The 27729-nt window shown below is 47.7% G+C and overlaps 1 protein-coding gene across 1 annotated transcript; it reads right to left on the reverse strand.

Annotated features, from left to right (window-relative positions):
* Positions 1 to 7369: 7369 nt before the first annotated feature.
* Positions 7370 to 27470, reverse strand: LOC115100556. The gene is made up of 5 exons (XM_029619073.1): positions 27365 to 27470; positions 23839 to 23895; positions 18554 to 19186; positions 8979 to 9194; positions 7370 to 7515 (listed from the first exon to the last, which is right to left on the reverse strand). The coding sequence occupies exons 1-5, from the start codon at positions 27393 to 27395 to the stop codon at positions 7370 to 7372; spliced, it is 1083 nt and encodes a 360-aa protein (XP_029474933.1). The 5' UTR covers positions 27396 to 27470.
* Positions 27471 to 27729: the final 259 nt, after the last annotated feature.

A 27729-nucleotide genomic window follows, 5' to 3' on the forward strand; every position in this document is an offset into this window, starting at 1 on the left:
CCTATTCATAGCAGCCCAATGGGTGGCTGCCGTCTCTCCTACTCTGTTAAAAAAAAAAAAAAAATCTTCGCTCTCGCCTCTTCTCTTCCGTAGAGGGATCCGGGCAGGGAATGGAGGAGTGGAACGTGCGGCTCCTGAGAGGGGAGGGCACCCCTTTGGGTTGTGGTGGGCTCCTCAGCACGGGAGAAGACATATGGCTAGGGAAAATGATTCAGATAATTACCAGAGAAAACCTGTGTCGGTCCTGCTTTTGCGTAAAAGAGGAACCAGCTACATACGGCTGAGGAAAACGGTGGTGAATGTCAGGCTAACTTGCCCCCGTGTGAGGTAATTCACGTAGATGAACAGGTGTCCTCCCAGGAGAGCATGCCAGCTAATTTCAGAGGCAGAGAAGTTGTTTTCTGCTGCAGTTTATGTAGAGTGATGTTCAGAGGTGTCCCTAGATACTTAAAAGGACTCAGGGCACAAGCCCAGGGGGGGGGGTCTCAGATCCAGGGCCGGCGCGTCCTATTAGGCGAACTGGGTGGTCACTTCGGGCGCCGACCCTTAGGGGGCGCCGAAGAGCAGCCATGTTGGGCCGCCAGCGGGGCCTATCCCGCTCGCAGCAGAGGAGTAGAGATTCGGTGGGTGCGAACGCGGTAGGAGCTGGAGCCGTGACCGGGAGGGGCGGCGTGATTGGGGGGAGGGGGGCAGTACAAGGTAGAAGGCCCGCCTGAGGTGCCTAATACCCTTGCACCAGTCCTGCTTGGGTCCGTACAGTGTCCGTCCCCCCCTAGATTTTAATAATGAAATTCAACAATCCATGGCCAGCCTCTCCCTCTAACGGTAACCCCTCTCCAAAAAAACCCCAATCCTGTAAAAATGAAGGACATTAGCATTACTGAGATTCTTCTGACCTTAAGGGGACAATTTTGCAAATTAGTCCCATACACACTAGACGAGCCAAGGGGGTAGGCTGCACTGGTTGATTCTCACAGGATCGGTAATGCGCTTACAGTTTCTTATCAATGGCTCTCACCAGCTCTGTTCCACTCCGTGAGGCACTCCAAATCACAAAACTATTTAACCCTCCACCACCTCTCTTTGAATAACAAAAAATAAATTGTACATAGAACATGCAATAACTAAACATTGAAATTTACATTTCAATCATGCAATTCTTGGCAGATTCTGAAACCTTTTACTGGATAAGTGTAGGAATTACCTAAAAATATTGCACATGAGCTTTTGAAAACATAGGGGTCCCTTCTTCAGATGTCACATCGGAAAGTTACCTGTCTTGGTAACTTTCTGATGCCAATCTGGTTTTGAGGTTATTTTTCCAAATTCCTCCTCACCAAATTTTTCTGATGACAGATGCATCCAACCTACAGGCCGATACAGTACAGTGCGCGCCGGTGGAGTGCACTGTTAACCTGCATTTGGATGCGCGTTTTGGATGCGCTAACTTTACCCGTGAACTTTACTGTATCGGCCTGCTAGCTGGTAAGCTCAGACTCAAGAGCTTCATACCCAGGGGCCTTGGTCAGGTCAAGAAAAATATTATCATGCCAATTCTCTAGAAGCTGTGGTGAATACTCTAAAGGCTTTCAAAGTTCAAATTGCCTACAAAATTATCCTAAATACAGATAGAAAACCAGATGTTCATGTTCTACCTAAGTAGGCAAGGAGGAGCAGGTTCACCCCTTCTGTATTAGGAGACTTCAAGGTGTAGAAATGGAGTCTCTTGTGGGACAATCTTAAGAGCTATGCACCTGGCCAGAAAAAAAGAGCATCCTAGCAGACAGGTTCAGTTAGATTCTAGACACCCACAAGTGATCCCTAGATCAAGAGGTGGCAAAAAATATTTCTTGAGTGGGGAACACCTGAGATATATATTAATGATCTGGCTGACCAGGAAGGCCTTGACCTACTGTTCCAGGAGAGGATCAGAAGACAAGGCTAGCATCAGATACTTTCTCTTTTCTTGGGTCTTCTGTATGCATATCCTTTAATTTCCTGCTTTCAAAGACCTTGATAAACTCAGAAAAGATCAAGGAATTATGATATTCATAGCTCATTCTTGGCCAAAACAAATTGGGTTCCCTTTCCTTCAGGAGTTATCCATTAGGAAACCAATCAGGATGGGCATTTTCCCAGTCCTGATCCTGCAAAATCAGGGCACTCTATTTCATCCCAGCATCCATTCTCTGGCCCTCTGTAAGGCCCTGTTGGACAGTTCTTGCCTACTGCCAGCAAAGACCCTTAGTGGTACTCTTGGACTATACTGTATGTTTACTCTTCCCAGTTTGATGGCCCATGCTTCCAGCTAGTGGCATCTTGTTTCTATATGGACACTCTGGTTAATCCTCCAAGCTCTATGGTCCACACTTCCAGCTGGCAGTCATCTTGTTCCTGAATGGATATAGGTATATTCCAGGCTCAGAGTCTGCACTTTTCCAGAGTTTGGTCCTACATTTCGAGTTCCTATTTGGTTCTATATTGCTTTGTGTATCTAGTCCTTCTTCAGTGGTCCTATACTGCTTCTGTGGGCACATTTGCATCTCTATGGTTTCCTGCAGTGGTCTTGCCCTCCTTCTCTAAGTTCCTTCATGTATCCAAGTTTGGGTTCTACATTGTATTTAGTATGTGCCTTGTGTTTGCTGTTGCTCCTGGCAAAGTCTTGCTAGCTGCCAGCACCTGAGGGTTCAACCCGAGGGGAAGGTGGCCCTTGCAGGCAGAAGACATCCTGCCCCTGCTACAACCTGCCAGTTGCACTCTGCCAGTTTCACCCTGTCTACACTACCAGCTCTTGGCTTTGGGGGACACACCTCCAGCTGACTATGCTGTCTCACCCTCACAGCCTGAATGTTGGGAACACAATAATTTGTTCCTTCGGATTCTCTGATGAAATATCTTAGGTCCTTTTGGCTTTTGGAAGGAATCCACCAACAAATATTATGGATTTAAAGGGAGGTTTCCCATCTGATGTGAAGAAAAGGCCCTAAATCCCTACTCTTGACCCACACAAAAACTGCCTAAATACCTTCTTCATCTTTCAAAATCTGGCCTCAAAACCAACTCTCTGTTAGTGCAATTGGTGCTTATCCCCAGTATGTAGAAAGAAACCTCATCTCTGTACAGCTTCCTTCAATTGAGGCCTTTTTAAGCCACCTGCAGTATATGGTTAGACTCAGCTTATAAAAGCCCCTTATGAGCTCTGTTACCTGACTGGGCAGATCCAATTCTTGGTGCCATTCACTTCAACCTGCAAAATCAGTGAACTCCAAACCTTAGTGACTCATCCATCTTACACTTACGTTTCATCCTAATAGGGTGGTGCTATGCACTGGTTCCAAGATCCTGCCTAAAATAGTGTTGGGTTTTCATCTTGACCAGTCAACAATCCTTCCAACATTCTGAACTGCATGACTGCTGTTGCTTTCTCTCTGAAGCAAACCAAAACCCATAAAAAAATTCAACCTTCTCATTTGACCTCAACAAGCCTGAGATTATTATAATCAAATAGACAATTTCTAATTGACTAGAAGATTGCATCTCCTTCTGTCACGTCCAGGGAAAAGGAAGTGCTGTTGCCTCTGTATAATTCTCTGATGAGACCTCATTTGGCATACTGTGTACAATTCTGAAGACCTCACCTTCAAAAGGATATAAATTGGATGGAGTCGGTTCAGAGGGCAGCTTTTAAAATGGTCAATGGACTTCATCATAAAGCATATGGGCATAGATTTAAAGATCTACACATGTATGTCCTGCAGGAAAGGGGAGCTATGATAGAGACATTTAAATACATCCAAGGAATGAATACACAGGAGGCAGAACTCTTTCAACAGAAAGGAAGCGCTGGAATGAGGGATAATGAGAAGAGGGGAAAGGGGTTGGACTCAGGAGTAATCTAAGGAATTATTTCTTTACAGAAAGGGTGATAGATACATGGAACAGCCTTCCAGTGGAATAGTAGAGACAAGAAACATATCAGAATTCAAGAAAACATGGGAAAAGCACAGAGGATCTCTAAAAGATAGGGACTATCCCTATAGTCATGTTCTATTTTTTCATGTCCAGATGGGTCTGACTCTGAAAGGGCATATTATGGTAGTATCAGTGGGCCATCTAAGTTTTGCCTCCATCAAAGAGACTTGCAATGTGGCATTCAATCCAAAATTTACTTCCCATTACTGTCTAGACACTGATTCCTAACATGACAGTAGATTTGGCCAATCTGACTTCAAGAGTCTGAGGAGTAGAATCCAACTCCCCCACTCATGACTCATTATCTAGTTTCGGTTTGCTGTCCCAAGAAAAACTGTTGTGACCACCTGTTAGTAGATTTGTTGCTGTTGTTATTCCCTCTTTTGTTGGAAGACAACCCTTAACTAGGGATTCCTATATGTGTGGCTGATAATCCTGCTTACCCTTGGAGAAAACAAAGTCGCATACCTATAACATGTGTTCTCCATGGACAGCAGGATAATCAGCCGCATATACTCCCTCACCTTGCATTATGGATTTGGCATATTTTAAGGGCCCCATATGATGGCAGCTGAGCAGGAAGTCCTGCGCATGCCAGGAAAAGCCTTCCAGGCTTTTTCAGAGCACTCTACAAAATGCTTTGCGTTCGTGCCATTTGGGTTGCCAACTGGCTCCAGATTCATCCAACAGAGTTGATCCAGTACTGGGTTTACCTCATTGCATGAAGGGACTTGTAGATTTGTGTTTCTTATGGAATGCAATAGGGAAATCAAAACTACAAGATCCTGCATGCAATGGGGTAAATCTAGGACTGCATCAACCCTGCCAGGTAAATCTGGAGCCAGTTGGTAATGCTAGAGCCATTGGAATATGTCACCCACTTAAGCAGCTGATTATCCTGCTGTCCTCAAAGAAAACCTGTTACAGGTAAGCAACGTTGTTGTCTCCAGTTCCCTATAGGGATTTGACATTTATTATTATTATTATTATTATTATTAACAAATTCAATTTATTATTTGCTTGACAACAAAAGACACTAAGTGAGTTACAATTAAGTCAAAATATAATCAAATTCATATAGATAGATAGATAGAAGGTATATACTATATATATATAATATAGACCACCTAAATTTGCTCTAAATTTCTATATCCTAATGATCATAACATAAAACAGACAAAAAAGCCAAACATACAAAACTAACAATCAAAAATAAAATAAGTAGTCATCCAAAGACGAGATCCTACTTACCAAACTCATCCAAAACTGTAAGCATCCATATCACCTTGGATGTCATTAAACCAACCCAATCCTACCAAAAAATAAAAGTAACAATGTATCCCTCCCATTGAGGGTACCAAGGCCATCAGAGAGTAACAATTAAAACCCCCAAAACCTAGGAATAGGAAACCAATCTTATCCAGCCCCATTTATGGAAGGTTACTAGGTCCCAAGTTATTTAATATAACAATGGGGGAAGTTACCACCCACCCCCAGATTCAGAGCAAACCTAAACAGTGGTTGGCATGATGGGGATGGAGTTTGTACCCACGCTCTGTTTCCTTCACACTACCTATGGACTCGCTGCTTGCTGCTGGTGGAGCAAGGTGAGGCGGTCCTTTGCTCTGACCCAATATGGTAGTTCTTATATCTCTTTCTGTCAAGGCTTACTGCCCTGCTTGGCTGGTGTCGCTAAATCGGCCCAGCTCCACTCCATCCTTCTCTCCCTTTTCATAATCAGTTTTAGGAACAACGTCCCTTCCTCACAGTGTAGCTCATGTCCCTTCCTACTGGAACGTGTCTCCTCCCCCTCCCCCTCCCCCCCCCCCCCCCCCATCTCCCATTCCAGCCATCTGGCTCTACTGGCAATGAGTAGGCTGCACTTTCCGGGTTTCAATTACCATGGCAACTCTCACAGGCATCTGGGCCCCAGGCCTTCAAATGAGTGAGGGATTATCATGTGAGGACAATGAGGAGGGGGGGGGGCAGCATGGAGAACCGGGACATGGCTAATGTCCTGAGGGATAAAAGTAAGTGTGCGGCGGTGGTCAAAAAGGCAAATAGAATGTTAGGAATTATTTAGAAAGGAACAGAGAACGAGGCTGAGAATATCATAATATCCTTGCATAGATGCATGGTGCGACCGCACCTTGAGTAATGTGTGCAGTTCTGGTTGCTCCATCTCAAAAAAAGACATAGTGGACCAGAAAAGGTACAGAGAAGGGTGATGAAAATTATAAAAGGGGATGGAAGAGCTCCCTTATGGAGAAAGGCTAAACAGATTAGGGCTCTTTAGCTTGGAAAAGAGATGACGGAGAAGGGATATGATTGAAATGTATAATATGTGTGGCATGGAGTGAGTAAATAGGGAACGGTTATTTACCCTTTCACAACACTAGGACTAGGGGACACTCCACCTCCCCTAGCAACCTGCAGATTTAAAATAAATCGTAGGAAATATTTTATCACTCAGCACACAATCAAGCTATGAAATCTTGTTAGAGGATGTGCTCAAGGCAAGTAACACAGTGGGGTTCAAAAGAAGATTGGCCAAGCTCCTGAAGGAAAAGTCTATAAACAGTTATTAGCCAGGCAGGCTTGGGAAAGCCAGCGCTTATCCCTGGGAGTGAGATACAAGAAACAGGTCAACCACTGGGGATCTGCCGGGTACTTGTGACCCAGTCTGGCCACTGTCAGCTTGGCTCGATGGACCTTGGTCTGACCCAGCATGGTACTTCTTATGTTCTAATCACAAATACTCTGAAAGCATTTCTTGGTTCATTGAGTTATTATGAACAGGAAGTGGCGCGACCTGATTCAGGTCTCAACAATCTTAGATTGCAGAGTGAAAACTGACCTGTATAAATAGGGGGGGGCCATCCTAATTTTCTGAAGAAATTTCTGTATGTCCTGCTTAACCAAGAGCAGGACATGCAGATGTCTTGTTTTTCGGTCTGGCCGTACTCAGAAAAAGAAATGTGACAGAACTGCACTCACGGGCAGATCTGGGATTTGTAAAAAGAAGCCTGCAGGGGGTGTGTATCATCCCCTTATTTGCCCCCCCTCTCATTTTCCTTTCTCCTCCTCTCCCCCCTTCCTTCTGCCCCTTAAAGACTCCTTTTCATCTCCTCCTTTCCACCTACCACCCCCCCCCCCCCCCGCCCACGTCTATCTCCTCCCAGGTTCATCTCCATTTCCCATTCCCTTTAAATTCATCTCCATCTTCCTCTAAGTTCCAAATCATCTTCTTTTTGCCCCCCCCCCTGGTTCCTCTCCACCTCCCCCGCCCAGCCCTTTTTCATCTTTCCCTGTCCTTGGATTCCTGTCTCTCTCTTCCTCTCCCTTAGTTCCTTCTACATCTTTCTCCCCAGATTCCTCTCCATCTCCTCCTCCCTTCTCAGGTTCCTCTCCAGCACCCCACTCCCAGGCTTCTCTTCATCAGATTCCTGTCAGCTTCTTGGGTCATAGCACGAAGGACAAAGTAGTGGCAGGTCAGCACAGCTTCTCCCTTTGACTGCTCCTCTCTCATGGTGTGTGCTTTCTCTAAAATTAGGGCACACGGGATGAGGAAGAGATACAGAGCATGGTAAAGCGTGCACACTGTATCTCCCCACTACTGGCTGCCGATCTGACTGCCAGGGAGATGGGGCAGTGGAAGCAGATCGCCTTCTGTTGTAATAAGTTGCTATAAGCCTCCGTTCACAAATACCTGGAGAGGTTTCCTTATTTTACATCCTGCTCCCAAATCAGTCCATGCATCAAGTGATTAGCTTTGTTAACCACCTTGATGACTTAAGGCAATGATGGCAAACTCCAGTCGAGTGCCACAAACAGGCCAGGGTTTCAGGATATCCACAATGAATATGCATGAAATAGATTTGCATGCATATTCATTGTGGATGTCCTGAAAACCTGGTCTGTTTGTTATGTCAGGAGGGAACAGGGAGGAGCAATCTGGCAGTAGGCACTTTTATTCTATTATTACAGTCGGGAGGAAAGTAGGCTGGCCGGAAAGATTTAGGCCTGCTCGTACCACCTAGATTTGTCTGACCCAATGTAGCTGGCTAATTTACTTACTAAACCTGTATATCGCATAACCTGTAAAAACAATAAAAGCAGTTCACAAAAATACACCCATAATCATAAACATAAACACATTAGACACAAAAACACAAATCAAAATTAAAATAAAACACTGACTATAGTGCTACCCAGCTAAATTTGAAAGCTCACCTTGGGAACGTCCTGACTTTATCCCTTTCTTATCCTTAGTGATTTCACCTGCACAAATTTAGCCAAGCACAGGAGGGGAATTTTGAATGGCTAAAATTGACCTTGACTAAAACCCTGATTTTGGGAGACTATAAGGGAGAGAAACAAAGAGGAATTTTAAGCCTTTGTTGATACACCTCGGTCTGAAGGAACTCTTTTTCCCAATGAGGAATGAAAGTTCCAGCTACGGAACTGCAGAAATGTGCTGACAGAAGCTGTGATCGGAAAAGCCAGGTCTCTCCGTCAATGGATTCCAAACAAGAAGCGGGGCTTGGACGCACCAATGGGTAAAACAGGCCTGAACTCAATAAGAAGGACACGTCACCCCCCTGCCACACACATCATCAATGCCCATCAGCACCAAGCATGCTCCCCACCCCACAGTCATACTGTATGTACCCTATATTTGGAAAAGGCCCATGGTTTCGAAACAGGCATGTTAACAAGTCTGAGGAGGTAAAGAAAACTGGATTCCCCCCCTCCCCCATCCCTTCTAATGGTCCTTGTAGAGGGGGCAGTGTGCGGGGGAGGGAAGCTGGCAGCGCTGCAGCCCTTGCTGAACCTCTTCTGTGCCAGGGCTCTGCCAAAATTCCCCAGTCCATCCTCAAACCTTGCCCCCTGAAGCTGCGTGATTCATGCATCCTCCACCCCCGATTCTTACTGTCCTCCTGCCACCATTTCCGGAAGGCAGGCAATTGGTCCTGCATCTCTGAAATAAATCACTGGCTACTTACCATGAATGCATATTCCCAGTGCTATCCCTGAATGGTCGGTTTCACCCCGGTACAGTGCCGTGTCTGCCTGGTCCCCCTCATCCTCAGGCACCGAAGTTGGAGGCGGACGCCACCTTTGTGCTGCGTGGCCGACCGGGCTGGGCGTGGCTGCTCCCGCATGTTGCAGAAAGGCCTCGGGTGGCAAGGCGTCCCATGCTACGGCCCTACGTTTTCCACCTGCCCCAAACGGAAAGGGAAGAGCACATTGGAGACAGGGAGCCCCACAGACAGGGACCAGAACTTTGGGTCAGCAGACGGCTCCATGTTCTGAGCTGGTCTGGATTCTCCCCCTTTATAGGCATGGAGATTAAGAAAAAGAAAATACTACATCTCCATGCAAAACGAGGGTTGGTTCTTCCTGTCTTGGCTGACAGGGAACAATCAAATGCAGTTGTCTCCCATTAAAGCAGAGGTATCCCCAAGGTCGGTCCTCCGGGGCCGCAAACCCAGTTGGGTTTTTAGGATTTCCACAATAAATACGAATGAGATCAATTTGCATGCACTGCCTCTGTCGTATGCAGATAGATCTCATGCACATTCATTGTGGAAATCCCCCAAAAATGAACTGAAGTGCAGCCCTCGCAGTCTGAAATGGAGAGTTAAAGTCTCAAAAACTATGGTTAGGTGATGGCTCCAGGTCATAAGGGATGAGCCAGTCCTGGTTTTTGCCCATTGCATACAAGACATCAGTTGCCCTCCAACAGGCGGATGCAATAATCTGGGTGCTGGTTTTCAGCACAGATTTTTTTAGCACCCAGATTATTATTTGTTTAATTCCCGAAGCAGTAATGCTGTGCTAATGCATCGGGAGTTAAAAAAATGCGCCTAAACTCTGAAATCAGAGCAGCCTTGGAGGGAACTTTCCTTCCGCCCCCCCCCCCCACCTTCCCCTCCCTTCCCCTTCCTAACCCACCCCCCAGCCCTATCTAATCCCCCCTCACCTTTGTTAAATAAGTTGCGCCTGCCTCTGGGCAGGCGTAGGTTGTGCGTGCCGGCCGAGTGCCGGGCGCGATCCATCGGCACGGCCATTGTGCTGGAGGCCTCAGTCCCGCCCCCGCCTCCGGACCATCCCGCCCACTCCCCGCCCCTTTCTTCAAGCCCCGGGACATATGCGCGTCCCGGGGTTTGCGCACGTCGCTGGGCCTATGCAAAATAGGCTCGGCGCGCGTAGGAGCGGGTTTAAAAGGGTTACGCGCGTATATTATGTGCGTAACCCTTTTATAATCCGCCCCAGTGCATGTAAATATGTCTTAGGCAGGTTCATTAGGGATATTCTGAACACCTGACTGGCTAGGGTGAGGGGGAAAGTCCCATGATCATACCACTGCTCTAGGAAAAGAAGGCCAATCCCATGTATGCAGAGGTGTGAGTTTAAAGCCAGGAGTGGCTCAGCCTATCCACAGTGATCTAGAATCACCTAGTAACCCTGTCCAAAAGAAACCAAGGGAGCACTGCCTTTACCATTATTCAATTTGTTTGGTTTAAAAAAAAAAAAAAAGCAGGCATGATTATACAATGAGTGAAAATAAATCCTTAAGGAGCAAACCAAAAACAAACCAATAAAGATCGTAAATGTGCTGTTGCATGTGAACAAGAGAGAGTACCATGACACCCGCTCCAGGCTGAGCAAGCGTAAAGGGAAATTTGCATTTACTTGCATGCAGAGAAATTACTGGTAGTTTGAAACAGCAGCTTGCTATGAGATTGGGGTTTTTTTATTTTCTACAGTCAAGGCCTGGATTTTCTGACTGGAAAGACATCGACAAAAAAACAGCTTGGAATTGAAAGATTTCTTCTGCAGAAACAAAAACTCAGTGTTTTTAGAGACTGTCTCAGCCCAAACCTAAACACACAGAGCAGGCTGACCAATTACAATCACTTTAACAAGGTGCAAAAAAATTCCTTTTTACTGTCTGTGATAGAACTAGAAAAAAAATAATTGTGTGATATAACACCTGACACGGAACCAAGTGAAGGCAAAACCGGATTTAAAAGCTAAATATTTAATTATGGTGTGTGTGTCTCTGACAAACACGAGCTATAAAAAAAAGTTAAACATTGTTTACCATATTTATTCAACTAAAATGCTGAATCATTAACATTTAGGAGGACAATTTTCAGAACTATGTGCTTTTTTTGCTAAGTCTGCGGTTACTTTTCCCCTCAGGATTTGCATCTCCCTTTTCTACAGATACTTACATAGTTTTAAAAATGCAAAGCTGTGTGCATTGCTGCCTCCTAACCCTGCCTCTGATCCCATCTACTTTTCTCATGGACAGAAAGAGGCACATTGTGGATCCCCACATGTGCTTTTACCCCCATTCAGGGTACGCAGGTCTCCAGCAGCCTGTTTATCTGGGTAGATGGCTTTTTAAAATTGCCCTTTTAAGCAAATGTGCAAAAGTCAAGGCAGTCTGTTCCTCATGGGAAGTCTGCATTCAAATCGTATGTTAAACCATTGTCCCCTTTCACCACCACGGAAATGATATTATTTTAGGTGGCAATTTTATAATCCCCCTGCTTAGTGGTAAAATCTGCACGTGCATTGTCCCTGCAGTCTTTAGCAAGGATTTTCAAGGAAACACACATAAGGGTTTTTTTTTAATCCTCAGGTAATTGGCCAAGTTTGCACACAGATTCACTTGCGTACAATTACAACTCCTCTCTGGAGGGTGTAACTTCCGCTTCTGTACTTCCGCGTGTACCTTTTAGAATCACAAAGCAGGTAAGTGCCAGCTGTGGGGCTCCCTCCTCTCCTCAGTGTGCATAAAGGTACTCGTGATACCGGGTTACTGAGCTGGGGTCAAGTTACGAACACACACAAAATCAGGCTTTACTTGCATAAATGGCTTTTTACAATTAATCCTTTAATGAGGCTTGGCGTGACTTTGCATAATTACCTGTAAGAAGTTAAGAAACTGTGACTTCATGACTTGCAGTATCCAGTTAGTAAAAGAAGCAGTCTCCTGGCCTATCTAATGTATTTCACTATTTAGCTCACCATGTATGGATGTATGTTAATACTACAGGTCGGTACCTGATCAATATAATCCAAGGATAGAGAAAATCGACAATATCAGCACAATAACTCATGAAAAATGTGTCGAATTGAGGATTATTAAATATGAGCCAATTCCTTTAAATTGCAATATGATATCCACCAGTCTCTTAAATTATAAACAATTGTGAAAGATGTGTCTCATATAACAACGTATATTTATGACCAATGAATTAAGCGAGCCTTTCATATCACAGGGCTATATACATTGCAACTAGCTCATCAGCAGCTACTGTTGCTTGTCCTTTAAGTGCGTTATGTTTGCCGGCTCACGGGACACCCCCGCAAGCCGGTGTGCTCACCTCAGGAACCACCGATGTTACCTGGTCATCCAGGCATCACCAGAACATTGGAACTAATCGTGCGACACTATTGGTGGCCACAGATGAAGACCGACATTCAGCATTACGTAGGGTCTTACCCTACCTGCGCCATTCATAAAAGTCTGAGAGCACAACCAATGGGGTTGTTACAGCCACTGCCAGCCCCCACAGAACCTTGAACCCATGTGGCCACAGACTTCATCTGTGACCTTCCCCTCGCCAGTGGCAATACCACCATATGGGTGACTGTGGACAGATTCTCCAAGAGGGCACATTTCATTCCCCTGTCTGGACTCCCATCCACACCTGAATTAGCAAAACTATTTGTACAGCACATTTTCTGCTTACACGGACTCCTACTTCACATTCTCTTAGATCAGGGAGTTCAGTTGACTGGCCAATATTGCAAAGGCCTGTACCGGAAATTCTGAATCATGTTAGATTTCACATCTGCACACCACCCTTAAAGCAACGACAAACTGAATGGGTGAACCACAGCCTTAAGGTTTTCCTGTGGGCCTATGCAAATTTGAATCAGGATAACTGGGCCTCTCTTCTTCCATGAGCTGAGTTTGTCCATAACAACCATGTCAACGGTTCCACAGGGTCTTCACCCTTTTAAGTAGTCTTTGGGCGACATCCTTGAGTTCCCAGACCATTACCTGTTTCAAACAATTATCCAGCAGCCACCCTGATGGGGCACAAACTTCAGAAGCTTTGGACTAAAACCCATCTTCTGCTGGACAAGGCAGTAGAACGTTTTAAGAAGCAAGCTGACAAGAAGCACCGCTCAGCACCTCAGCTGCACCCAGATAGCTTAGTCTGGCTTAGTACCAGAAACCTGAGATTCGGGATGCCTTCCATGTTCGATGAACCTGTCCCAATTGACTGCCAATTAGGCCCAGTAGCTTACAAACCCAGATTACCACTGTCCGTAAGGTTCCATGATGCCTTCCATGTCTCTCTGTTGAAACCTACCATTCTTTCCTGGCTGGGTAGACTGCCCATCCAGACCACTGAAGCTGAGGCAGAGGAAGACACTTCATTCAAGGTCCAACAAATCTTAGACTCTAGAAGAGTTTGTAACTGGTTGCAATAGCTTATTGCCTGGAAAAACTATGGTCCTGAAGAAAACTCTTGGCAGCCGGCTTCCAACCTACAAGCCCCCCAACTGGTAGCGTAAGTCCAAAGATGATTTCCCAATAAACCCAAACTCAGGTAGTTCAGGAGGGGGCTCTGGAGAGGGGGAACTGTTACTTTTGCTGGCTATCACCCCCAGGAACCGCTGAGGCCACACTCTTCTTCGCAGTGGCAGAAACGCCACCACCTTGCTGCTGCTGGGTTCCTCTTAGGCGTGCGTACACACAGCATGCGTCTAATCTTAAGAGCCCCGCGGTGGGAGCTTCCATGGTTGGCGCCCACCAATGACGTCATGCAGCTGGGTATTTAAAACCCAGTCACGCAACAAATCAAAGCCTCGGCAACGGGTCAACTACACGGTCCTGTAGCATGAGTTGCTGCTCCTGTTCCAGCCTTGCCTTATCCAAGCCTTGTCTTCTGGCCTTGTCTCATCCAAGCCTTGTCTTCCAGCTTTGCTCATCTTGCCTCATCTTGTTTGTCTTCCTTGTTCCTGTCATCAGTGTCACCTGTGCGTCCATGTTCCCCTCAGTTTGCTGCTCCAGACTGGACCTCTTGCCTTGACCCTATCTACATTGCCTGCCGCCTTGACCTGACTTCTAGCCTGGATCAGACTATTCTTGCTCACTGCCTGCCTTGACCTTAGCGCTCCTCTGACATTTGTAAGCCTACTGTTATCCTGTCTCTGGTATCTCTCTGGACTCTGGCTACCACCTCTGCCCTAGGGACCAAATAAGTCCTGTTGGCCACCAGAATCCAATGGCTCAACCTGCGGAGGAGGCGACTAGTAAAGATGAAACTCCAGACTGTCCTGCACCAGGGTGCGTTTTGTCAGCTGCCTACGTAGGCCTCGGGGGATCACCCTCGAGGCTGCGACAACTGTGTCTGTGGCTCACACACCCTGTATCCTTTACAAAGTATAATCATAGGTACGCCATGTTTAAGAATATTTTCAATTTTTCAAACATTTTAACTTGCAATTAAAATAATGCACTAATCTTTAGTGTGGAATGTCTTCTTACTGTGCCTTCTATATTGAAGTGATGAAAACTACAAACATAAGTAAGCATGCTGATGAAAAGCCATTGGACTGGTAATTCAGATGTCACTGTCTAACTAACTGGTTATCCCTTGGCATTAAGCATGTAATAACTGTTCCCTATTTTACCTGTTCCCCCACACTCATGATATTATAACCTTCTGCCGTATCCCCTTCTCCAAGCTGAACCTTGTAAATCACAGAGCTTCACTGATCCCCCGTAAGGGTAAGTCTCTTGCTCGCTCCTGCACTAGTGAAACCCCTTCAGGTGCGCCCTCCCATGAAATCCCAGAACTGGCTGCATCGGAGTCAGACGAAAGGCTCTCGTCACCCACCCAGCCTCCTGTCCCCGACTACCGCGAGCTTCAAGGCGGTGCGTGAGAAACGGGGCCCCCTCCCACCCTTCCCGGCTTTCGCTTTCCAGCGGTCATGATTTGGGGAGGCCCCTGAACTCAGGAACCCCTTCCTTGTCAGTTCCGTTCAACAGTCTCCGGATGAGCCTCCTTCAGGCAAACGTGTCTCCTCCTCTCTTTTTTTTTCAGGCTGCTTCTACTCTTGCCCTAATAACGGGTCTGCAAACCCTGCTGTGGTCACGGGCGTGCGCAAGTGTCCCGATGTAATTTAAAGCCAGCATGAAAAGGAGAGGGTGAAGGGAAGAGGTGGAAATGAACTGGCCCCCATTAGCTGACCAGCCTATCTGCGAGAGCAAGACTCGAGAAATCCCGGGCGCGGCTCATCATGGCGCCCTCCAAAATATCACCCCGGTGCCCGGGATTTTCCTGCCTTGAATTTTTATCTTCCCTTGCTGCTGTGGCACAGCTGCTTTCTTGGGCCAGCACTGCGTGGTTCTCGGTGAGTTGGGCCTCGCGGGCTTTTACGGCAAGGCCGGCGTGGGAGTCCTGACGACACATGGCCCAAACTTAATGAGAGATGTGCAGTGCCAGCCAAAGAAAACAGAGGTTTGGTGGCAACAGGGGCTGCAACAGTAGCATCCAGCAAGGTGAAGGAGAGGGGTAGCTGGCTCAATTTGCTTTGTACCACTATATTATTTTTCCCTTTCATTGTTCTACTGTTCTCTCCCCTCCCCCCCCCCCAGTTAACAAGTTTATTGTAAAGTTTATTGTTTATTGTAAATGTTTATTGTTTATTGTAAAGCACTGTTGCACATGTTCGTTCTGTTTGGCACAGCTGCAATGTGTCTGTTAATTGTGAACCGATGGGAGATTACTAAACAAATGTCGGTATATAAAAACTGCAAATAAATAAATAAATCAGCTAGGAGTGACGGGAGCTGGCTAGTTGGGTGCTTGGGGTTGCCTTGTTGGGAGGAAATGCCTGGGCCGGAGGAAGGGGATAGATAAATGGCTGGTTGAGACTGGTGGGGATGAGGGGCTGAGAGAAAAAGGGGACAAGGGGGACCTGAAAGAGAGGAAGACTGCTGACAGCAAAGGGTGGGAGATTTGAGGCAGAGAGAGACTGGCGACAGGGTGAGGGACTGAGCGCCAGGGAGACTGGAGACAGGGTGGGGAGACTGCTGGGACAGGTTGGGCCAGGGCAGGGTGGGGGCTTTTGAGAGAGAGAGAGAGAGAGAGAGACACAAGGGGTGGTGTGGAGACTGATGGGGACCTAGGCCTGTGGCGATAGATGACGCAATAGCACATAAAGGATTTGATTTCGTAAAGCATTTTTTCCCCCACAGATACAGAATGGGGAAACAGCCTTCCTAAATCAGGTACCTCGTAAAGGAGGTACAGCAGAGCTTGACGGGAGAATCCCAATGTTGCAGGGGCTCTCTAGCACTGGATATTGCTAATTTAAATGTTTCTCGTTTTGAAAAGACCTATTTGTTTGGCTTCTTGTAGTTTCAACCTATTATACAGCTGAGTAGATATCCTGGCAATATTTTTTCATCTGGAAAGAAACAGAAGCAGAATTACTGAGTTTCCTTAAGTGACTTAGTTCACTGGATACAAATTTGAAATTTTCTATGGAATACCATCAGCATGCACTGCCTTTCTTGGATAGCACTATTTTTAAAGATACAAGGGGGTGGATGCTACGTTTTACCATAAGCCTACTGAGCAAAATAATTCCTTGCGTTTGGACAGTTTTCATCTGAGGAAATCACGCACAGATCTTACGAGTCACGTCTTACGAGTGCAGTTGTGCTCTGGCACTGAGGATTATAAGAACCAGGCACATGACGTGGCACAGAGGTTTCTAGCACGGGGCTATCCTACGGCAGCTATTTAAAAAGCCTTTATATGCCAAAAGACAATTATTGCTGAGATGCAAACAACCAGAGCAATGACTGGTATGTGTTTTGCAGTATTCAAATAAATCCCCAGCAGCTGATGCAGCAGCAGTTGTTAAACCCTGGTACGTACTTTCCCTGCATAATAATTTTATCAAAAAATAAATCATGTACAGCTTACACACCTGGGCATAATATACAGGACCGGATGGTTAAATCTGCATGACTTCTGGCGGGTGACTTGATCTATAACAGCAATGACTGCAGTCGTGATGCTATGCAATGTGTGCCCAAGGCTCAGATTGGGAGAATGTAATATAAGTTCCGTGGAAATGCACACTGCACTTCAACATTTGTGATTTATGCTTGTTTTTGGTCTGTGCTTGAAAGTGTACGTGGATCGCACTAAGCAAGCTATCTAAACTGGATTGATTGAACATTGTAGCTGTTTACATACCAAGCAATTACAAGCTCCACTGCTGGAGCACTGAATAACATTCTCAGATCTTAGCTGGAGAATTCCTGACCACGTTCTGCCTTTCATGGGAGGACGGTTGTGTGTGGTGTGGGGGTGGGTGATCGTGAAGCAGTGTTAAACCAATGTGAACAATCCTAGATTTATATTTTTACATTCCATACAACTGCAGGGCATGAATGCTGAGATTCAATGGTATAGCTCAGAGGCTCCCAAACCCCCCCCCCCCCCAGCCAGTTGGGTTTTCAGGCTATCCGCAACGAATATGCATGAGATAAATTTGCATGTATTTGCATAATCGTTGCGGATAGCCTGAAAACCTGGGGGTGGTTTGGGAATCACTGGTATAGCTTATTGTAACAAAAATGATGACTCATGAGTCCAAGTGAGCCAGTCATGTGAGGGACGAGGTCACCAATGGGCAGCCACTTTTTCAAGTTTAAAATGATTGGCTGGAGTGGGAAACTAGGGCAGCTATCCATGCTGCAGTGTGGCTTGCCTGCAGTGCATCGTCATCAACGCAAAGAAAGAACTCGAGCAACGGTTCTCAGCGCAGACCTCGGCGCACTCCTAGCCAGTCAGGTTTTTAGGATACCCACAATGAATAAGAGAAAGAATTGCTTACGAAGCAGGCAGTGCATGCAAATCTCTCGTAGACATCCCTTGTGAATACCCTGAAAACCTGACTGGGCTGAGAACCCCTGAACTACAGCTGCTCCCCTCAAGCAGAACTGTTTCCCGTGTCAGGACGGAAGTGAGAATCCAGGACAGATGCCGGTTAAGTAATGGATTAAAGAGACCCCATATTTCAGTCAGCCATGGGAAGCCTTTCAAGGGCATTCATAAAATATGTTAAGATAATGAGACCTAGAACCACGATTATGACACAGAATGAACAAAAGGCAATAAGGTTGAAAACCACTGAAGCCTTCTGGTCCTAAAACGTCAGCATTTACGAATCGTCCAAAATGCTCAAAATTAGTTTTGCAGTATTATTTAGAGAGATCAAGTTTGATATATACATATACATATATGTACGTACATTAAGGCGGCCATGATGAGGTAGGGGTCTAGAATTGTGGGAAAGGAAACATGATGACGTAGAGGACTTGACGGGGGAAGGGCATAACAACATAATCTTAATCCCAATACATACAGCCTATATACAATATAGACTGTAACACCCCTACGGACTGAAGCTCTGTACCCTTGCAGGCTGTGGCTAGCGGTGTAGGTGTGATTGTTCTTACCTGTGCAGGTGACACTTGAGAAGCTGCCCCTGGATATTAACTCTTTCCCCTTCACAGCAGCTGTATCTCTTCCTTTCACGTCCATGCTGTCCACATCCCCAGGGAGATCAGAGGCTCTGGGTCCCGCTGCGCCACGCCTCGCCTGCACCCCATGAGGGAGGCTCGCTCTGCCACTCTCGCCCCTGTGGCTCTCGTGTCCCTCCACTCTGTCCCCTGCAAGTTCTGTAGCATCCATATAGGAAATATCTGTGTCCCAGCCAAATAAAGGGTCCGAGGGCCCAGGGGCCCTCACAGTCTGAATCTGGTGCTCTGTCTCTGGCGACTGACTCAGGCTGGGAATATTCTCCAGGCTGTCAGCAAGACCCGATAAGAAGGTTTCACTGATCTCCAACTTGCTCTTCCTGAACCGACCGCTCCCGTCCAGCTCCCTGGTGGAGGAGTCCCGCTTCGGCCTGAGCCCGCAGCCCGCGGGGTCTGGAGAGGACCCCAGGCTGCCCCCATCACTGCTGGCAAAGGTGATGTAAGAGAAGGTCAGCTCCCTAGGGGTGCCCCAGTCCTGCGATGTCTCTTCCTCGTCTTCTGAGAACTCCCGGGCTGTTTGCAGCTCGGGGAAATCCGACTCATCATTTGCAGCTGTGGAAGGGGGGAGGGGGGTCAAGAAAAGGGGGCAACAATTATAGAACACCTTTGCCAAAATAAATTTAAAAAACCACACAACTAAAAGGAGTTTACCACAAATGACAAAAAAATACAGTAAACCACTGTATTATACTAGAACCCCAGGTTGCGGCTTTTCGGAAGCTGCGCACGGTGGTGCTGTCAAAACCTTATCGTTCAGTCACAGACCTGCGTACAATAAAGCAGGCCGCAGTGCTAATCTCGCCTGGATGAGTGCAATTTTTTATATGCAGGTCTGCCTGTACTTTTAACTTGAAAACTTCAAGTGATCCAAAGCTGGCAGCACACGTTCTACGAGAGGATGGGCTCAGGGACAAGATTTCTTCCACTGGTTACTGGAGGTTTGGCATGGGAAGTTTACATTTCAGCTTTTGGTTTTAACGTTCTAAATGGTTTGACCTCACTCCCTCATCTTGCTTGCAAGTCCATGTCTGCAGACACCAGGCTGGTTGCCAACTGTGCTCGGTAAATGAACTTTGGCCGGTCATCCCTGGTCCGAAGGAACTGAGATTGTCATAGACTCGTAATATAGCTTTTTGAGGGCTGGCTCCCACTCTGTGGAATATCTTGCCGAAATCAGGCAGGAGAATGAGCTGCTGTTTCAGAAAGCATTAAAAGCGCAGCTTTTTAGCCAAGCTTTTAGCTTAATAATTTAAGAGTTCTCTTGCTAACTTCCTGTAAGGAGTGGGACATGCTGTATTGGCTATGATTTTAGGACAATGTTTTTATCTGTTATTTTGTATTTAATCAAGACTTTTTTACTGTGTTCTAGTTATGTATGACTTTTGATAATATTTTATTGTGTATATATTATCTTTATTATTTTAGGTATTAGTTTTCATGTTTCCTTATTCATTGGCTGTAATTTGTATGGTTGTAAGCCTCCTTGGTTATCTGTTTGGAAAGGCGTTTTTGGGTGTGAGCTTTGTCCCACCCCAGCCGCCATTAACATGGGGGGGGGGGGGGGGGGGGGGGGTTGTACCAGGCACCTCGGGAACCGTTTTTTGTTTTGGCAACAATTTGAAATTCAGGGCCTGCCATTGGTTGCCAAGGGCAGCAGGGGTTTTTCTTAGCTGAGCGTGACCGTCATTTCGGGGACTTTCAGTGGACCGGGTGACAGGTTAACAACCTTTCCCTCCCTCCCTCTTTTCATTGTTATTGCTGTTTTTTGGTGCTTGTACTTGTGGTATGATGTCAACTGCGGAAACCCGAGCCCAAAATTGTTGTTTGTTATAATTGTGTGGTTAAAGGAGGCACGTGGAGGGGAGGGAGGGGGCTGCTACACAAGATGGCTAATGAGAGGTGGGGGGGGGGGGGCTGCTGCTCAGGCTGTGGAGGGATGGGGCGGGGTAAGAAATCCGGGAGGACATTTTAGTGAGTGTACCGCTGGGGCACAGTGGTACGCGGATGGGGCGGGGTAAGAAATCCGGGAGAACATTTTAGTGAGTGTACCACTGGGGCACGGTGGTACGCGGATGGGGTGGGGTAAGAAATCCGGGAGGACACTTTAGTGAGTGTACCACTGGGGCACAGTGGTACGCGGATGGGGCGGGGTAAGAAATCCGGGAGGACATTTTAGTGAGTGTACCACTGGGGCACGGTGGTACGCGGATGGGGTGGGGTAAGAAATCCGGGAGGACACTTTAGTGAGTGTACCACTGGGGCACGGTGGTACGCGGATGGGGCGGGGTAAGAAATCCAGGAGGACATTTTAGTGAGTGTACCACTGGGACACGGTGGTACGCGGATGGGGAGGGGTAAGAAATCCGGGAGGACATTTTAGTGAGTGTACCACTGGGGCACGGTGGTACGCGGATGGGGTGGGGTAAGAAATCCGGGAGGACACTTTAGTGAGTGTACCACTGGGGCACGGTGGTACGCGGATGGGGCGGGGTAAGAAATCCGGGAGGACATTTTAGTGAGTGTACCACTGGGGCACGGTGGTACGCGGATGGGGCGGGGTAAGAAATCCGGGAGGACATTTTAGTGAGTGTACCACTGGGGCACGGTGGTACGCGGATGGGGCGGGGTAAGAAATCCGGGAGGACATTTTAGTGAGTGTACCGCTGGGGCACGGTGGTACGCGGATGGGGCGGGGTAAGAAATCCGGGAGAACATTTTAGTGAGTGTACCGCTGGGGCACGGTGGTACGCGGATGGGGCGGGGTAAGAAATCCGGGAGGACATTTTAGTGAGTGTACCGCTGGGGCACGGTGGTACGCGGATGGGGCGGGGTAAGAAATCCGGGAGAACATTTTAGTGAGTGTACCGCTGGGGCACGGTGGTACGCGGATGGGGCGGGGTAAGAAATCCGGGAGGACATTTTAGTGAGTGTACCACTGGGGCACGGTGGTACGCGGATGGGGCGGGGTAAGAAATCCGGGAGGACATTTTAGTGAGTGTACCGCTGGGGCACGGTGGTACGCGGATGGGGCGGGGTAAGAAATCCGGGAGGACATTTTAGTGAGTGTACCGCTGGGGCACGGTGGTACGCGGATGGGGCGGGGTAAGAAATCCGGGAGGACATTTTAGTGAGTGTACCACTGGGGCACGGTGGTACGCGGATGGGGTGGGGTAAGAAATCCGGGAGGACACTTTAGTGAGTGTACCACTGGGGCACGGTGGTACGCGGATGGGGCGGGGTAAGAAATCCGGGAGGACATTTTAGTGAGTGTACCACTGGGGCACGGTGGTACGCGGATGGGGCAGGGTAAGAAATCCGGGAGGACATTTTAGTGAGTGTACCACTGGGGCACGGTGGTACGCGGATGGGGTGGGGTAAGAAATCCGGGAGGACACTTTAGTGAGTGTACCACTGGGGCACGGTGGTACGCGGATAGGGTGGGGTAAGAAATCCGGGAGGACATTTTAGTGAGTGTACCGCTGGGGCGGGGTAAGAAATCCGGGAGGACACTTTAGTGAGTGTACCACTGGGGCACGGTGGTACGTGGATGGGGCGGAGTAAGAAATCCGGGAGGACATTTTAGTGAGTGTACCGCTGGGGCACGGTGGTACGCGGATGGGGCGGGGTAAGAAATCCGAGAGAACACTTTAGTGAGTGTACCACTGGGGCACGGTGGTACGCGGATGGGGCGGGGTAAGAAATCCGAGAGAACACTTTAGTGAGTGTACCACTGGGGCACGGTGGTACGCGGATGGGGCGGGGTAAGAAATCCAGGAGGACACTTTAGTGAGTGTACCACTGGGGCACGGTGGTACGCGGATGGGGTGGGGTAAGAAATCCGGGAGGACATTTTAGTGAGTGTACCACTGGGGCACAGTGGTACGCGGATGGGGTGGGGGTATGTTGATAAATTTCCTTTATTGTTAAAGGTGTTTGCGCTCAGGTTTGGTTGTTACACAATAAACAGCGACCTTTTGTAAAGCCATAATGTAGTCATGTCTTTTGTGGGGGAGGAGGCAAAGTAAGAAGTGCGGGTCTTGCATCCCTATGTTAATAAATAAACTGAAAATAAATAAATATAGATCCCCCTATCCCACCCCACCCTAACTAGGAATTAGAGCAGAAGTTATACATCACAGTAAGGCAAGTGCAAACATACAGTGCTGTTCTATCACTTTAATAACAATCTACCATCAAAAGCTCACCTCTCCAGCTGAAATCCAAAGACGAAGTAGGCAAAAGCACCTGGCTATTCCCGGCAGCTCCCAGTCACTCTGAAACAGGTGACCCTATTTGGATTCACCCTTTTGGTGGCTGGCCATCTGTATCAGGGCTGCAATTTACTGGCAGCCCAATATAACATCAGCAGGAGGGGGGCAGGGCCATCCATCTTTTCATCTAAGTCTAAGCATTTAAACAGGAGTCACCTCACAGAGAAGGGAGATTTAGGAAAAAAAACAGGGACTGGCTCTTGCTGCCACTCATGACTACGAGTTTGTTGGCAGCTGTATCTGATCAAGTACCACTCCCCCTCCTCCTATCACTCCACACCTGGGACCTTCCATCACTTCTCTGTGCATGACCTTGGAACAATCTGCTTACTCTCTGAGTGCATCAGCTTTAATCCCTGGCTCTACCTCTGTCACTTCTCTCTGTGTCTGGCCTAGAGATGGAAGATTGGGGGATGGGTACTCCTCCTTCCCATGTGATGTCTAGTGAATCAGTATTTCGCAGATGAATTCTGAACTTGCAGGAGGGAAAATCAAGATAACAGAAGCCTTTGTACCTCCTTGCCCCCACAGAACATCACCTGAGTGGCTCAGGTGGTGCCATCTACTGACACCAGAGCCCATATGGACCAATCATGGCTGCTACCAGGAGACGTGTAATGCCAACTTGAAAGTAAACATATTTATGCACTGCAGCTTGAGGGTTGAGACCGGTTGGTAAATCATTACAGATCCCCACTTTTAGGATCTGTTCCTTAGAAACTCTGCCCAGCCATGCTGGAATGCAGTGTCACCAGCTGCCTCACATGCAAGAATCTGATTGGTTCTCATCCATGACATGGGAACCAATCCCAGCTGACCCAGTCACAGCACGTGCAAAAGACTTGGTGACATTTCCAGTTAGTCTGACATCTTAGTGTATGTGCAGGATCGGCTCCCTTCCCCCACCATCCCTAGGTTGTAGAGGAAACTCACCGTCTGTGGCAGAGGGCGTGGAGTCAGGGGTCGAGGAAGCTGTGGATGGAGCTTCTTCTGCAAAGGAAATTCAAAAGCAGGGAATCAGCACTTGGCCACCATACCTACAAAGGGGTATCACAAAAAGTACTTCTGTGTTACTGAATAATGTTCTCAGGCTCAGCATATGAACATAGTGCATGTGTTACCAGTCCGTTCTCGTAGCATGGCTCTCAGATTTTATATTATTAAAGCACCGTGGGTATATTTGGCACTTCACCTGTGATCTGAAACGATGAAAGACACGGCCGAAATGGGTCAGACTGGAGGTCAAGCTAAGCCCAGTATCCTGTCACCCAACACACAGTGGCAGGCAGCTTGGGCTTAGAGGATGTGTATAAGTCAGAATTTCCATAGGCAGGCCATCCACATCACACTCTCCTGGTTCCAGCAGTCATGGTGTGCCCTGAACCCCAGAGATGATATCCCTGCCGGTTACATTAAGCAGCCTGTGATTGAGCTATACAGAGGGCTCAGACAATTTAAGCTACATACATAGAAATAGGATAATCAGGAAGCTTGGCGGATGTTTCATGCATTACACTGAATCCAGCCAACCTGTGCATTTCCAGTTCCCTATGAACTGGAATCCTGGATTCTGAAGCCCCCTCTCTCCCCAGCACAAGTCCCTGTACCCCGTCCCCCTTGTTCCGGTTCCTCCCATCCCCGACAATGTGACAAGACCGGCAGAGAAGAGTAGAATCCGGGCTCCTGCCATGGTTAAATGGGAGGGCTGGTAAGGAGCCAACAAGGTCTTGGCTGGCAGGGAGCTGCCGCCTGGCAGAAGTGGGGCTGACCCAGTGCAATCTGTTCTTCTGCGTGAGCTGGGACAGAGCTGCATTCTGAAAACCGGACCTGAAACAGAGCCAGGAGAGGGAATGCTATAAGGCACCCACAGCCGCAGTCTGAGCCTTGCCAGTTTTTACTGGGTGCTTTATTGACCATAGGGTTGCCTCCATTATTTCCAGGATATGTTGATCTAGTTCTGGGTTTACCCCACTGCCTGGATGGACTTGTAGTTCTGGTTTCTATACTGACTGGCCTGTCTTAAAGGGCCAGCGCTGGACACATGAGATGAGCAGTGTGCCAGCAGTCTGATGGACCAAACACACCATCATCTCTTCCACGTGCTGCTGGGGACTCCTGAGGGAACCTCTTATGCACCGTAGTGACACATAGCTCTGTGACCAATTAGGCAGAAATCATAAAGCTGACTATAGGAGGCAATGCCTCTTAGTGCCACACCCATGTTATAAAAGAAATTGAGTGCCGAAAGCCATATACATGATGGGAGGGGAGGTGGCAAGATAATGATGTGCACTAACCAGGAAAGAGACCTTGGGATGATCGTGTCTGATGATCTCAAGGTAGTGTGATAAGGCGGAGGCCGAAGCCAGAGAGTGATGCTTGGTGCATAGGAAGAGGCGTGATCAGTAGGAGAAAAGGAAGTGACTATGCTTCTGTACAGATCAGTAGTGACACCTCAGCTAGAATACTGTGTCCATTTCTGGAGGCTGTGCCTTCAAAAAGATACAAACAGTGTGGAGGTGGCACAGAGAAAGGTTACCAATGTGGCGCAGAGTCTGCACCAAAAGAAAAACCATGTAAGATGGACCTAAATATTTAAACCCTAGAGAAGAGAAATGGGCGCTAAGATAGAGACATTACTTCAAAAGTAAACATAATGCGCAAGAAGCAAACCCTTTGCAGAGGAAACAGGGGTCTAGTCTAGAGTAGTTTTTTTCCAGCCCTCTCCTGGAGGTACACCTAAACAGCTGGGTTTTCAGGATACCCTTAATGAATATGCATAAGAGAGATTTGTATATACTAGAGACCCAGGGTATGCAAATCTATCTCATGCATATTCATTGTGGTAATCCTGAAAACCTGACTGACTAGGTGTGTCAGCAGGAGTGTGCTGGGAACACTGCTCTAGAGCAAGAGAAATAAAGGCTAAACAAATAAAATCATAACATATATAAGGTGATACTTTTTAGTGGACTAATTTAATACGTCTTGACTAGAAAAATACTAAGTCCAATAAAAAGATATCCCCTTATATATATATATTATTTTTTCTGTGCATTCAAGTGGACAAATGTTAGCAATACTACTTTAGCTCTAGAGCCCAGAGGGGTATTTGTTCATAGAAAGGGTGGTGGATGCATGGAATGGCCTCCCTCTGGTGCTAGTGGAGTCAAGATGGCATGGGCCGTATGGTCCTTCATTTACCATCATGTAATATGTTTCTCTAAAAACAGTAAAAGAATTCAAGAAAGCCTGGCATAAGCACAGAAGATCCCAAACTGTGAAGAAGTACAGGGGAAAGGCATAGATGAACTTGGATCTATGACAGGCAAGTTTTCAAATTATCCACAATGAATATGCATGAGAGAAATTGCAAGGATGGCTTCCACTATATGAAAATCTATCTCATGCATATTCATTGTGGATACCCTGAAAACCTGGCCTGTTTGTGGCTCTCTAGGACCAGAGTTGGACCCCTCCAGATCTATGGCATTACACCAGGAATGAAACTGGAACAGGCTAGATGGGCCTTGTGGACCTTATCTGTCATTGTATTCTATGTTCTTATGTAATTCTTTGAAGGGAGATAGTACAACTATTATAACTTGCTCATCTGTGGCCTAAACCAATGCTTCTCAACCCAGGCCTGGGTGCACACCTCGTTAGTCAGGTTTTCAGGATATCCACAATGAATATGCATGAGATAGATTTGCATGCACTATCCTGAAAACCTAACTGGTTAAGAGAGCCACAAGGCATGGGTTGAGGAGCACTGTCCTAAACAGGAAGCAAAAGCAACTCGGGAACCTCTCACACCAGGCTCCCCGCTAGTCGTCCTCTTACAGCATAAGGACCACACTCTGATTGGCTGCCTGCTCCATGGCCACTCCCTACACGCCAGGAAAACAAAACCTGCCACCACTCACCAGCAGAGCGACTCTTACCGACTATATGTAGGATCACAAAAAACCTGCAGGATTATCAAGGACAGGCTGAATCGGCCTGGTCGCCTTCCCTCCCCCACGTGCGTCTATCATTCCAGTTTCTCTAACATCAACAGAAACTACAAATCCCAGTATGCAACGGGGGTAACACCGGGCCCGGATCAGCCTGCTCCGGAGGACCTGAAGCTTGTTAGCAAGTTTGTTGCAAGTTTTTTTTTTTTGGATGGCACTTCTATCTCTGCATCACTGTGCACCGGAGCATCTACTCGCAGAGCCACCACAACGCCAGCTCCCTTCCCTCAGCCTTCTTGGACGGTGATTCTCCCGCTTTCACATCCCCGACACCCCCCCACAGCAGCCGGCCTGCTGCACTTCCTGCATGCAGATACCCTGCCCGACGGAGGATGCCGCATGTGTGGCGGCGGGAAAGCGGTTTAAGGGGGCAGACAGAGGCGCGCGGGGCGGGAGGGCAGCGGCATGCGGCGCGCGGGCGGTAAAGCAAAGGCGAGACGTACTGCAGTGGGCAAAGCCCAGCACTTGGCCCATGGCCCCTCCGATGTCCTGCGGCGGCGGCGGCCGAGCGGCCCATCTATCCGGACCTCCTGCGCTCGGGCTCCCTCCGGCTGCACCTGCCGGGGAGAGAGCTGGCAGAGCGGCGGGGCTTACATTCCCGGCTCTCCCTCCCCCTCCCCCGTCCAGCCGAGCAGCAGGACAGACACAAAGGGCGAGGAGGGAGGAGGGAGGCTGACAAGGAATGAGAGGGAAGGCAAGAACCTAACAAAGGATGGAAGGAGGGAGGGCAGGAGTATATGAGGGGGATGAGATAAAGTCTGCGGTGGGGATGTAAGGGAGAAAGAAAGACTGTGGGAGGGAAGGATAG

This window comes from Rhinatrema bivittatum, chromosome 11 (assembly GCF_901001135.1).
Source record: "Rhinatrema bivittatum chromosome 11, aRhiBiv1.1, whole genome shotgun sequence".
In the NCBI taxonomy this organism is placed as follows: Eukaryota; Metazoa; Chordata; class Amphibia; order Gymnophiona; family Rhinatrematidae; genus Rhinatrema; species Rhinatrema bivittatum.